This window comes from Topomyia yanbarensis, chromosome 2, assembly GCF_030247195.1.
Source record: "Topomyia yanbarensis strain Yona2022 chromosome 2, ASM3024719v1, whole genome shotgun sequence".
Classification (NCBI taxonomy): Eukaryota; Metazoa; Arthropoda; class Insecta; order Diptera; family Culicidae; genus Topomyia; species Topomyia yanbarensis.
In genome coordinates this window covers 431152981-431167278 of record NC_080671.1, presented here as the reverse complement: position 1 = coordinate 431167278, position 14298 = coordinate 431152981, and the positions used below count along the sequence as shown (strand labels likewise).

The following is a 14298-nucleotide window of genomic DNA, read 5'->3' as shown; positions in this document are numbered from 1 at the left end:
CTTATACTACTTATATTTAAATTTTCACAGAACTATAGCGTTTTTGATGCTTCATTTCCGGTTAGATTGATTAGACAAATGCCGCAAAGGGCGCAAGACTGAGATTCCGCCAAGGGCGCCAGAATACCACACTACGGCTCTGGGTGTGTTTTTGGTCTAGTCTAGTTTACGCATACACAGCCAATACATATACGAATACTGGAAAATTGCAAACGTTCGCCTTCGCCTTTTCGCGTGAATATTAATGTTGGTGGCACATACGTATGTGACACAATTATTAAGGGGTTACATACCTTTTTTTTCGCAAAAAATCGATTTTTTTACTTTATCTGAAAGTACAGCTCCTTGAGAGTATTTACCCAAATAATAGATAAGAAATAGATCGAAAGTAACAGCGCTTCCAAGCGATTATCTCGAAATTTCGTTTTTCCAATAAATGATTTTTCCGTGATCACTATTGCAGAAAAACCACTCAACCGATTCTCTTCATTTTTTTCTTTCAATTGATCGTAATTAATTGTTCTTGTAGTTAATTTCTTTTCTATGCATAAATTTTTGGTTTATAGATGAGAATTTTTCAATACAATTTTTACAGCTTAAATCCGCGATTTTTAGGACAATCGTTCCCGAATGCACAAAAAAATTATTCCTAATTCAAATAATCGTTAAGGTACGAGGAATACTCATACACTAACGGAATTTTTTGAGTTGTGGGATTGGATTGGTTGGATCCATAAGCAGAAGGACCTAAGGGACTAAGAATCTCCTTCCAGCAATAACATTCAGCTGTTTGAATACGATTAAAATAATACTCGTGGGGATTATCAATTGTACTTGGTAGCGGAATTGAAAGGACAATATAATTTCACCTAATAGCGAAATTAAACAATTATTCTTAAACAATGAAGTAGTTGATAAAATTTGTCTTCAGCAAATTTTCTGACTAGTAAACGTAGCAACCGAATGCGTCATTTGAGCCAGAATTTCTTCGGAAGGCTGGAATTCTGACGCAAATTTCAGATAAGTCTGACTCGGACCAAGAGGCCACCTTCAGTTAAAATTGTATGAAACTATCCCTGGTAAATATGAAAAATTTGAAACAATCCTTACCCTCTGCCTGAACAGAATGTTGCTGATCCAGCAATCCCCATGGCAAATCACCACATCCGCACGATTATCCACACACTCCACCATCGACGGTCCGTACTCGTCCCGAAACTGGAACAACCGCTTGCTCACCTCGGCATCGCCCTTGGCCGGACAGTGCTCCAACGTTTTCATCGCATAGTCGACCTGTCGTTTGAGAAAACCCTCGAACGAACTGTGCAACGGTGCCACAAAGATAGTCTCCCTCAGCTGATCGATTATCTTTTCGAATATTTCCGGCGCCTGGTCCTTCATGGCAAAGGAAACGGCGTGAAATCGGGCTAGAAAAACTAAAATTTGCGACACACTCTCGTAATCCAGCGGTTCCGTTCGCTGAAAATTGCGGAAACCTTGCGCCGATAGGTCTCCGAGCAAAACGAACTCTCGCCCTTCGCTGCAGTCGGAAGCGATCACCGTCGGGTAGTGATTGAACATTCGCGATGGTTTGAGGCCTCTGGTTTCCTGGAATTTTTCAAACGTTGGCAACACGATATCGAAGATGTACTTTTCCCGCTGGAAGTGAGCCGAGCTGTTGTACAAACTTCTTCGGAGCTGGCTCGTTGGAGCTACCTTGGCGATAACGCTAATGACCTTTGGAAGCTCGGTGATGGCGCTGAAAAGAACAAAATAAAAACAATCAATTAACAAACAGCCAAAAAAACAGGAATCGCACGCATGTTTGTAAATAATATTTTTTGTCCCTATCGCAGTAACTACAAACATCTGTTTACAATTCGATGAACACGCGCAGCAGATCTGCCGAGTGATCATAATAAAATTTGCCGTGTCCAGATCAGCAGGTTGGTGGCAAGTTGCCGGGGCATGCAAAAGTGTGCCCTACGTAATCGAAAGCTTCCCTGGCGGAATTCCGACCATAGTGCTGTAGTACATGTGATTTTAAAATTGAAACAGCAACGTACGGAGGTTTCGGTGGCTCTTCCGAAATTTGATCGCGTTTAGCGTAATACTGTTTGTTTGCTTTTATGTGTTTGTATCATAACAAACAACGAGTGCTGAGGAAAAAGTGTCGATTTGGAAACCTACCGGAGCTGGCGGTTTCCGTATTGATTGTGCACGTTTCTTGAACAACCTGGTGACCTACTGAGTCATCCAGCTGTGGTTCTAGAACGAGGTTATCACGGAGCAAAATTGTTTGCGAGCGTTTTGACAAAAAACGCGAATAATTATAATTATAGCGAATATCAAGTATGCGTTGTAGGAACGAAAACATTTTTTCTACAGACATACAGTCCATTCCTTGGGGGAAGAGCTAGGTACTGGAATCAATATTTCCAGAAAAATCAATAATGCATAATTTAGACAACAAACTGCACGAGTTCAAGGTCGAAACAATAGTTTGAATTTTTGCATAAACGCTTCTATCCTAAATTCTTAAAGATTTAAAATGTTTCGAGAATTCAGTGAAGGTCCCTCTAGACCTGCGTCTTGTCAAATTTATATAATCCAGTGTATCAATCATATTATTCACAAACAATTGTTTTAGTACCACACGCCTAATTTTGCTTGAAATGTTTACCTTAAGGAAGTCACTTAGAACAAGTGAGCTTTGGTTTATTCATCAACAATCTCTGTTTGAGGAGGTTCAAGATGACATCATCAATATATATTTATTTAATGACATGCAGGGAAACTTGGTAACTTTTATTTGACTCCATCATACAAGAAATTTAGCATGAAGATCGTTTTGAAATATGGCCAAGAAGGCTTTATTATATTTATCCTGGTCGCGTCGCAGACGTCGACGATGTTGGGCTCAAGATACTCGGGTACATGAATGACAACAAAATCGAGGTATGACTTCCCGATCTAGCACCGAATAATAAAGTGAAGACTATGAAACATTGTGTGTCACGAGAAAGCGTTCTCGACGATGATTAGGCGGCAGTAATGTGATAGCCTTAACCAACCTAATTTAACGATACAAATACTAGTTCCTATCATTGCACACATGTTGTATTTTGAAAAACTTTGTCGAAGACACTAGAGCTTCATGTCTTGTACTTTACATTTTACAACAAATTTATCAAAAAAATTTAAGTGTTTCTTGTAAAATGGTTTAATTTATATAACTTTTGCAGTTTTGATTTATCGTTAAGATAACTTCAAACATACTTTCAGATATTTTGAAAGAGAACATTTTGTCTCCGCGTAATGACTTTCGTTAGAAAGTTATATACACTTTTTACCAAAAATAATTTTTTTGAGTAAATTTTGCAATATACAAAAAATATCTTATTTGCTAGAAGTCCAGCTGAAGATAGTCCAGCTCTACCTGGTATCTTAAAAAAGTTCAAATTTCAGATTTTGCTAAAATTAGAACCTCTCTAGCTTCTGTATAAACGAAAAGAAGGGCCTTCTTTTCGTTTAAACAATCCGTTATTATCAGATTAATAGGGCTTCACTATACACTAACGAAAACGGTATGCACTTTAGTAAATTCTACAGTTGTGATTTTGGTGTGGATAATTCGCGCTTCTGTCAGTATTGCCAACTCGAAATATATTTCCGGTTAGTAGAGGGGTTTCCCAGCTCACACCATATCAGTCACGTTCACTCGTTAATAAGTTAGATAGTCATTACGATAATGCTTTAGTCCAATAGTTTTAGCATCATCCGTTATGTCCTTATGTTCGTCAGTCCGTAAATGTACTTCAAATAAACCAACAGTAGTTTATCCTACCCGCGAGTTTCACTGCGCCGCGACTAAACAGTTTCCAAATGAAAGACAAATCCGACACCTCAACAGACGCTTGAACACATATTTATAAGGCTAAGATATTCAGTTTTAATCAAAAGCAATTCCCACTAAGTTCACATTTTGGACCACTGTACATTGCTCAGACCACAATTTATATGTAGCAAAACCAGATCACCACGTGTCAGTACTATAAATAGACGGCACTCTACGCAAAGCCTCTTTCTAAGAATAATTTATCAATAGTAATCAAAAACACAAAGTTTCAGCCGCCTGATGAACAACCAACGGACACTGAAGAAAACAATAGGAAAATTTATTAAAATCTAATGAATCTAGTACTACCTGAAGAAATCGAACAAAATAATATATTATTAAATTGGCACAACTCTAAAGGATTCAATATGATCTGATGGTAGTGGGGATGTAGTATAGCCAATGGCAACAATTTTGACTTTTTTCGGAACACTGTTAAATCAAACGGTAATTGGTTTCACATATCATTTGTCAAATATGAGCTTTTTTCGAAAACTCTAGTTCATTCACAAGAGTTTTCAAGTTTCTATGTGAAAATATATGAAAAATAGGCAAAGGAAATAATAAATTCACTACAAAATGCCAGTATCATCTTGTGCATCGCTTGTGCAAATCTGCTGATATATAGCTTAAGGTGCAAGGATCAACATTGCCGAAGACTGCAAATTGATCCGATTTTGAAGTAAAAAGATATTCTTATGTAAAGTTATGTGTTGCCTCTTCAAAGTTAAATAACTTTTTAGGGGAACCTCAAATATGCGATCTTCAACAAAGTGGTTCATTATAAAATAAGCCAAGCGACTGTAAGTTTTGAGGTATACATATATATATATATATATATATATATATATATATATATATATATATATATATATATATATATATATATATATATATATATATATATATATATATATATATATATATATATATATATATATATATATATATATATATATATATATATATATATATATATATATATATATATATATATATATATATATATATATATATATATATATATATATATATATATATATATATATATATTGTTGCCGATCTAATAGTTATAGAATATACAATTTTTATGAAACAACTATTACAACATTGAATAGTGGAGGAAACCCGAAATAGGGTAAAGTGTCTATTTTCAACATATTACCGCGACAAGGTAAAAGGAAAAGAATCAAATGATCTAAAAAAGATAATTAAAAATTTTAACCGAGGCTGTAGCAAAAAAGGTATCGATTGTATTCGAGACGAGAATATGATATGATTTTGAGCGGCCCAAAACAAGCATTAACTGTAATTGAAAACCTTACTTTGCATGACAGACATACTAGCAATTTCACTCGTGCGTTGTATATTATTTTAAATACTAGAAAGAAAAGCAAAAAGTGTATTACGAATAGATAAGAAGAATGATAAAAAATAATTTGCTAACTTAATTCTATTCTAACCTAGCCAGTATTGAGAAGCATTCTGGAAAACACTGTAGTTATTCTGTAGTGTTTTTCTTGTCAATTTTTGAAGCATATTTCCATGTGTCGCAATTATTAAAACGGCCAGGTCTACTGTGCGAGTTGGGTTTGAATATGTTTCAAAACTAGACGGCAATTAAATTATTCATTTAATGAATAATTTAGTTAATGAATTGTTTTGAATCTTAAATGAGGACGAAACGAGGACAACCGTACCGACCGTTTCAGTTTAAGGGGGATATAATTAATTCGTAGGGAGTGACTTGGCTAAAAAAGTTAATGTCACTCCTTTGGTCCTTTGGGATGGGACAGAGGTATTTACACCTTGCCCTGGCTAATAAGCCCAGATTGTAAGAAATAATTCACTAACTTAATTTACAAAATTAGAAAGTCCTAGAAGATGCAGAAAATGGAAAAGAGAGTCCTGTTTTTGTCGCTTCGTACGATATGTGAGCGGAAATCCAGTGGATCAATTCTGGGCTTCTGTCGTCCGGAACAAGATAATAGCGATATCAACCTCCCAGTGGAAACCAGCGCCATCTACGATTATCGGATAACCAATAAACGATAAATGATTATCCAATTATTTATAGGATTATGAAAAAATCATAGCATACATTCTGCGAAGGGCTAGAACAAAATAGCAATTGATTTGCTTCAAGTTCGGCTCAAGTGCGTTCGCTGCACCAGGTTGCTTTACTTCATTTTCCATGCACGCAGAATGCTTTATAGACGAAGGAATCTTTCTTGTGAATGGCGAACGAACGGTTAGAGATGCGGTTTTTCCCATGCTTATGAGTGACAATATTGTCCCGTCCATTCTTGAAACTACTGGATTATTCTAAGAGAACTGTGAGTCGAGTGATTAAAAAGTAGAAGACAACTTCCCGCAAAGTGCTATTGAAGCGTCATAGTGGAATCGTTTACCGTAAACTGTACTTTCCGAGCAATCCAAGGTCATTCGGTAAATCAAGGCTGATCCCAACATCTTTAATAATGGCGAAAAACTCGAAAAAAATTCGCTGGATTCGCTAACTCTCCGAAAATACTATAAATGTTACCGCTAAAATAAACAACCCAACCGAAGCCCCAAACAACAAACGTATTCTGTACAACCTGGTGCTGACAAAGCTCAATTGATATGTCTAGATTGCCGATGACTCACATGCGAAACCAGATTTTAATGAAATCATGTAGCACAAATTCTAAAAGTCTCCTAGTAGATTCAAGTTTGTTTTCACAAAAAAGGAATTATGGTTTAGCAAGCAATCTGTGCCTGTGTCAAGAAACCCAGTGTTTTTGTCACAGATAAGACTACGAATTAAAAAGTTTACAAAATGGGGTGCCATAACAAGAAGACAAGAATTAAGTCCTGTGATGGTTTGTGTTTTGACCAGATCTAGCCAGTTGCCATTTAAGTAAGGACGTGCGACATTACACCAACGGCAGCTCATCCCGAAAGAGCTGAATCCAGCAAATTATTCCCAGGTTCGCATTGGTTGGATTAAGTCAACTAGCCAAGAAAGCGACTGGAGAAGGCGTGCGCTGGCTGCTACTCGGCATCAACAAAAAAGCGCGAGAATTTCTTCGCAATAACGATGAATGAGTTATTTCTGTTCTTTTCATGAAAAATGTGTTATTTTATTGTATTTGTTTATCATTTACATTTACGCATACTTTTGTTGACTGTTATTGAATTTCATTAAGATCTGACTTTTGGTTCCGAAGTTACAGTTTGGTTACTACGGTTACATAGGAATTTTTCGTATACACCGATCCAATCGTAATATTTCAAATGTTAAAAATCCATTGAAATGGGCATCAAATTATTTCGATTTGTAGGTCTAAATCACTTATTGAGTTTTTGTATAGATTGTCCACTATCAACATTTCCGAAAGGCCCAGTTTCATATTCCAGAATTAAAATCACATCGGTTATTCGGTGATGATTGAACCCATTTTCACCAACTAGACCTCCCTCACAACCCCTTCCACGCTTATAATCGCCCCACCCCACTGCATTCCAAAATATGTTAACACGAAGATAACATTTAACTCATGCTGATTTATCTATTTAAATATTATATTTTTGTTCCAAATGTGTCATCGTCGACATGTTGCGCATCAGGCTCGTGGCAGTCGTACCCTTGTTGATATGTGCCAAGTGTAATAAGCATGTAATAGACATTTGTAGAATAATATTGAGCATAACCAGCTATTGGATATGAATGTGTCCATGTTACCCACAATTCCCCTTTGTTAAATGATCATCGTAAATCACGTAACGCAAAATGTTGATTTCAAGATGGAGTTTCGGATTTTGCGACAAAATGCTATGAAAGGGATTTCGTTTGGCATCACTGTTTGCTATTTTCCGGTCATCAATAGAGCTGAAAGTTTTTTTTTTAATTTTTAGTTTTTTACAATCACTACTTCTTTTATTTTTATTTTTTCATCTGTTTTTCTCGTTCGTACGAGTGCTTTGAAGTTTCGTGACTTCAAGCAGGATTATATCTGGATGTGTTGATTCGTGAAAATGATAGTTTTGTTTGTGATATTTTGTTTTCACTTGACGTTATCACTGTACACTACGTCGCGCTTAATTTTTTGGGCAAAAGCGACCTCTTCTGGTGGATAGCTGAGTTATCACACGTTGCGTCCAAGATCGCTTCTGTTGACACACGTTATCATAACTGTTAGAATTATTTTTCTGCACATATTGCATAACCACTAGGCGTTATTTCTACGCTCAAAAGCATGGCTTGTATCGACTGTTCGAAAGTGTCGTGGGTACTGCGGAAGTTCGTTCCACATTGTATGGGTCAAGATGGATTATGACACTCGTGACGTCCTGGGAATCACCCCACGGAATTTATTCTATCAACCCAACGATCAGTAATCAGGATTACTGTAGAGAGAATTTCATTGAGTGGTGGTCTGTAGCTCATCGCTATTCTGGAAAACTCGTCTTTCTAACTCTATTTTCCTCGGCGATCAACCTATCTGACGAATCGGCGACTCCTTCCGTGTCAGATAAAGCCAAGGAGGGTATATGTCGTTCCCAAGCAGTTTAAGATTCTGCACACCCTCGAAACAAATCTCAATTTCATTCTGTTGACAAACACAACTCGTTTGATTCTACCATCATTGCAAACCTGCCTGACGAACTTCAATGTCTAAGTGGAAAGTTCGATCGCATCGTTTCTGCTCGCTCAGAATGCCTCCCACTACAGGCTGCTGCTAAACACAACAGCTTCGACGCAACCCTCCTGACCCGGTCGTGCTCTTTAATGGTTTGAACCAGCTGAATGAAGGTACGCTTTGTTTGCGGCCACTATCACCGGGACGCCCGTTATACAGTACTACGGAAGCCTCCGAGTGCTCCGGCGCAGTCACGCTATCAGCCAGTGACCAGCTTAGTCGTCCCGGTCCTGCGTTCGGAGGTCGTCTTCCAAACTCCCTTCTCAGGCGAGTATTTTGCTTTAAATAATGATCTGCGCTCTGATACCCTTTTGATTTATAGCACACCGTCACGTTTAACACCAGATTTCCTGTCCGTCTACTACCAGAACGTTCGTGGAATGAGAACAAAAATGCAGGAATTACACTTACACTCACTTTCTGCAACTACGACATTATCGTTCTCACCGAAACCTGGCTACCTGACGATATATTAAACGCCGAGCTAACGACGAACTACGCAATCTACCGATGCGATCGCAACTGTTCTACCAGTCATCTAAGGCGTGGAGGTGATGTTCTTATAGCGATAAAGAAATATATTTGCTGCATTTATTTGAGGCCGAAAGTGATCCTGACTTGCACAATGTTCATGTCTCTGCAGTCAAAAGCATTCTGGACAAAGCTAATAGGCGCGACAATGTATTTGTTATCTCCCTCATCTCCGGTGGATTTTCGATGAAGATTATATGGGCTACCTTCTTGAAAATGCGACATCGAAACAAGAGACTGCCATCACATAAACTTTGGTCGCTGGTGGCTTGTATCAAATCTGCTCTCTTAGCAACGTGAATGGACGGACCCTCAACCTAGCTTTCGTTAACGACACGGAGGTGTTCGAACTGATTGAGCCACCGACATCTATACTGAAGGTAGACCGTCACCATAAACCCTTTGTTTTAAGATTTGATATGCGTTCCGATGATTGTGAAGCTTTTGATACAGTTTACGACGATCTCAACTTTGCCTTTACTCGATGCAACTTCGATGAAGTCTCGATGACCATTGGTGCACTCAATTTCTTGTGAGATGCATGCTATTTGGAGATGATTTAGATCAGTCTGCTCTATGATGCCATAAATGAGATTTTTCGCCGTAATGCTCCTAAAACACATGTCAGTAGAAAAGCAGATTGTAAGCTTTTGCGGTGGAACGCCGAGCTCGGTCGCCTAACCAACGTACTCCGAAAACAACGAAAACGATACTTACATCATAGGGCCGACGACAACAAAACTATTCAAACTGAACTGCAATATAAAACAGTCAGGAATAGTGCATTCGGGAAATATCTGAACCAAGTTCAACGCAGCTTTCGAAATAATCCCTCGACATTTTGGACGTTTATAAATAGCAGAAAGCGTTCCAGGGATATACTAGAAAATGTGTCTACCTTCGAGACGAAAATTAACAGTCCGCAGCCGAGTCGGTTCACCTTTTTGCAAATCACCTCCGAGATATATTTACCAGCCCTTCTGTCGGTCCATCGCAACAGTACCTTGAAACATTGTCAACGCATAATATCAACCTTCCTCTTCCTAACGTAAATGATGCCGATATATTAAGCGTTGAAAAGGCCTGATCCGGACTGCTTGTCTCCTGTGCTCATAAGACATTGTGCCCGAGCACTTTCTGCACCAGTAAGTAATATTTTCCAACGTTCAATCTCAGAAAAGGTTTTCCCAAGTGTATGGAAAGAAGCTGCTGTAGTTCCTATTAATATGGCTGGAAATACGCACTATGTTGAAAACTACAGAGGAATCTCGCTGCTGTACTGCCTGGCTAAAGTTTCGGAGAAGTTAGTCTACAATGCGATGTAGACTGCTTCATTTTTGAAAAAACGTTTCGCCACTTCGAACTTGATGGTGCACACAAGTTTTCTAGTTGTAGCTGTAGAGAAGCGTCAACAAGTGGACGCTATATATTTTGGTTTCACGAAAGCATTCAACAAAATGCCCCACAACGTTGCTGTTGAAACTGGATCGACTAGGTTTTCCTGGATGGGTAACCAGATGGTTGCATTCTTACTTCTAACAACGATCCGCCTTCGTTAGAATTGGTACCACAAGCTCAAGGGCAGTCAAAAAACGCCAGTCGGTGTGCCTCAAGGAAGTCATCTAGGGCCACTGATCTTTCTCTTATTCATCAACGATCTCTGCGCCCGCATCAAGACTGGAAAACTGGTATGTGACGATGATCGGAAAATTATTGGTTCAATTGCCTCCGGACTTGACTCTGCTGTGGTTCAACATAATGCAGCTAATATGGTGCTTGCAGATAAACATCGATAAATGTAAGATTTTTGGCAATTCTAAGGCGTTGCGAATATACCCTTCAAGCCTGTACCAGCGAGATGGAGGATTATATCCATGATTTGGGAGTATTATTCGACGCCGACCACATCACTGTAACAACGGCGAAAGCTTTTGGAACATTGCGGTTTCTAAAACGAAACGCAGTCGATTTTGTGGATTTCTACGTATTTAAATTTTTTACTGCGCACTAGTCCGGAGCGCCTTGGAGTATGCTGTACAAATATGGGCGCCATACAACGACGTTTAAAATAACCGGCTAGAGTGCATTCGGAGAAGCTTTGTACGATTTACTCTCAGAAAACTGCATTGGAACAACCCTATCCATCTTCCGCCGTATAGTAATTTGTCAACGCTGGAGTCACGCCGCATTTTTTTAATGTAGAATACATTTAAGGTTTCAATATAGGGGTCCCGTTTCAAAATATCGGCTGCGGCGCCGCGTCAGATTTTGAACGTTAATAACTTTTATCATACTTAACAGAATGATTTGATTTTTAGACCAATTTGTTGCAAATATGTTCCTCTATGCTGTATTAAAATTTGAAGTATGTATAACATGTACTAATAACAAAAAAAATGTGTTTTGAAAAATCTTTCGAAAACGACTCGGAAAAGTGAAAATTTTCAGCCCATCCCGCACAGAGCCGTCGTTATGGTAGACCAACCGAACAATAAAATAATGAAAAGTTTATATATAGGTCCATTACATGTTTGTTCGTATGGTTATTCGCATTGGGTTGCTTGACGAGAGCACTTGGTGGGGGAAAGACGGCATATTCCTTTGGTTAGGCCATTAGAAGCCGGACGGAAAGGAAAGGCTCATGCACGGCACGAGAACGAGCGAGAAAGCGATAGTAGTGCATATTAGCGCGATTATATAAATATCTGTCGGTCGGTTTTTCTCATCATTCGTATTCGTTCAAGCACTAGCAAGCAGCCAGTCCACCGAAGAAAAGCAGTCGGCGATGACGACGGCGGAAAAAGTGCCCCAGCTACTGGTGACTCATCGCAACCCGATCAGGAACTGTCGCCCTGCAAGAATTTCGCCCCAACTAAAGGGCAACAGAGTAGGCTATCGTTCCAGCGTCTGGGTCGTGAGATTGTGCAGGACTGCAAAGTCGAGCTACGCTTACAAAGCTCAGTCGTAATGATGCCCCGAGAAGCCAACGATGCCTACTTGGTCGGTTTGTTCGAGAATGCAAAATAGTGCTTTCTAGCTCACCGTGTCCGCGGGGAGTGCGTCTGAATTATGCTCCCGCAATAAAACAATAAACGGTTCTTTACAGGACCAATTAATTGTGTTCTAATAAGAGTTAAACTGAAATTTACATTTTATGGTGTATAACAAATAATTTTCAGAAAGCAATATAAGAAATACGATGTGTGGAAAGAAAGAAAGAGAATTTAAATTATCTTCTCTCGCTCGTTTTCGTGCACTGCTTTTCCATTCCTTTCTGCTGCTACTACCATCATAACTAAAACGAATGTGCGTGTTCCCCCACCATCTCATGGCCAGTGTTGCCACAATTGCATGTCGCTATAACAATTTGAATTATTTTATTGATCCTCTCTAGTATTGATAAAATATAGAACATGCAAAGTACACTAGTCACATGCTTTTATTCGAACTTTTTGGCAGCCTCCGTTGATTAACTGCATAAATCGATTTGTTTGTGCAGCTCCTTGCTAGTAGCAAACTAAATAGCCTTTATCAGCGCTAACAAATAAAACAAAAGAATTTAAATTTGTGAAAATCTTCTGCTTCCTTCTTTTCAAATCTGCAACATTCTTTGAAAATATTGTTGGAATGTTGTTGCGTTGCGTTGCGTTGCGTTGTGACGATGATTTTGGCGGATTGCACACTGACTTCATCATGTTTGACTGCTGATTATCTAATAAGAGTTGCTTAGGAAGTGGTAAGTAGGAATTCATACCAATCCGACCCATATTAAAACCTCAACAGCATGATAGCCATCATTGCCGGCCGCCCCCATCTCCATCGTTCACGGGGAAGGATAAAGGATAAGGTAGACAGGAAGTGTTGATGCTCCACCTACTTAACGGAAGGACGACGATTCATCAGACTCTTCCATAGGTGTCGCGGAGTTGGTGGTTTGGAAGGGTATCAGGTCTAGGATTCGCTCCAAGCAAACGATGCGACCTGTAAAGCATATTTTATTAGGTAGTTGTTTAGTTAGTCTTCGAGTGCACGATCACTCGAAAAAGAGATGATCTTGTTTAGTTTTTGGTTATTTTTAAACTCTGGGCAGCCGGCTACCGAGAGTATACTATGTTCCCTAAACAAAAACAATTTGAACTCCACACAGCCGATCGTGGGAGTATTGCCTGGAAAAGCTAATCTTATCTGCGTAATGGGCCGGATCACTATTTATTGCAACAGTATTTGGACAGAACTCGCTACTTCTTCTCTACGATATATTTATTGGCTTGAAAACTACCAAGTGACAGCATATTATACTGGCAAAAATAGCGCGAGATGTTATAAATCAAGGAAAGTATTTCTTATTTTCCATATCGGATTGTTTGTGGAATACAAGTATACGAGCGATAATACCGAACACTGAAGGGAAATATAAAGGATTGTTAATCTGATGCACGGGCTTGTTAGCAATAACGGAGCTTTAAATTAGGTTCATAAAAACAGACGCGGCGAATTTTCAATACGTATTGAGCCGTGTTCATAGATACTAGTCAGATTAGTCGTATTGGGGCTAATTTCCGATCAACTATTCATTTTTACGGCAATGTTTTCTCGACTAGATCTGTTCGCACCCTCTCATTCTGTTCGCACCCTCTCATTCTGCGGTCTAAGGACCAAATGTCATCAATAGACTTAGAATCGCGTGGAGGCATGAGATAGGAAACTTGTAAGAATTTTGCTATCCCACCGTTTGACTACCAGAATGGATGGGAGAACAGTAATACTAGCAAATACCGACTACCATAAGAGCGGTGCAAATTTGAACGAGTGACGTAGAGTACTGCACTGAAAAAAGGACCAGGAGTGCGATTTTACGAAGTTTTAGCTTCCGATGGCCCTACATTTTCTGACAAAGTGAAGTTCTTGAATGTTGAGATTTTTATTACTGTTTAGAAAAGCAAAAGTATCATAAAGCTAGTGTCAGGCCTTCATGAGACCTCAAGAAGTCACTTTTGGAGGTATTCGTAAATGTAGATTTGTCGGTAGACGGTTCCAAATATAATAGAAAAATACCTAATTTAACACAACTACAGATCACTTGCAACATAAAAAGCTTTTTGTGAAATTCGACAGCTCCATCTTAGGCCAATTCAATAAATTTCCTGCATGAAAGTTTCCATTTTTTAAAAACGGTTTTTAAGC

General features: G+C 38.8%; 2 protein-coding genes across 6 annotated transcripts in view; one reads left to right on the top strand and one right to left on the bottom strand.

Annotated features, from left to right (window-relative positions):
* LOC131685420 (transport and Golgi organization protein 2) overlaps window positions 1-14298 on the top strand; it is a 153369-nt gene that overhangs the window by 18462 nt on the left and 120609 nt on the right. The gene's annotated exons all lie outside the window — the stretch shown is intronic.
* LOC131685419 (uncharacterized) overlaps window positions 1-14298 on the bottom strand; it is a 52610-nt gene that overhangs the window by 11134 nt on the left and 27178 nt on the right. Inside the window, exon 2 of the mRNA XM_058969112.1 lies at window positions 1111-1759. Coding sequence (XP_058825095.1) covers window positions 1111-1759 — 649 coding nt within the window. The remainder of the gene's footprint in view (window positions 1-1110; window positions 1760-14298) is intronic.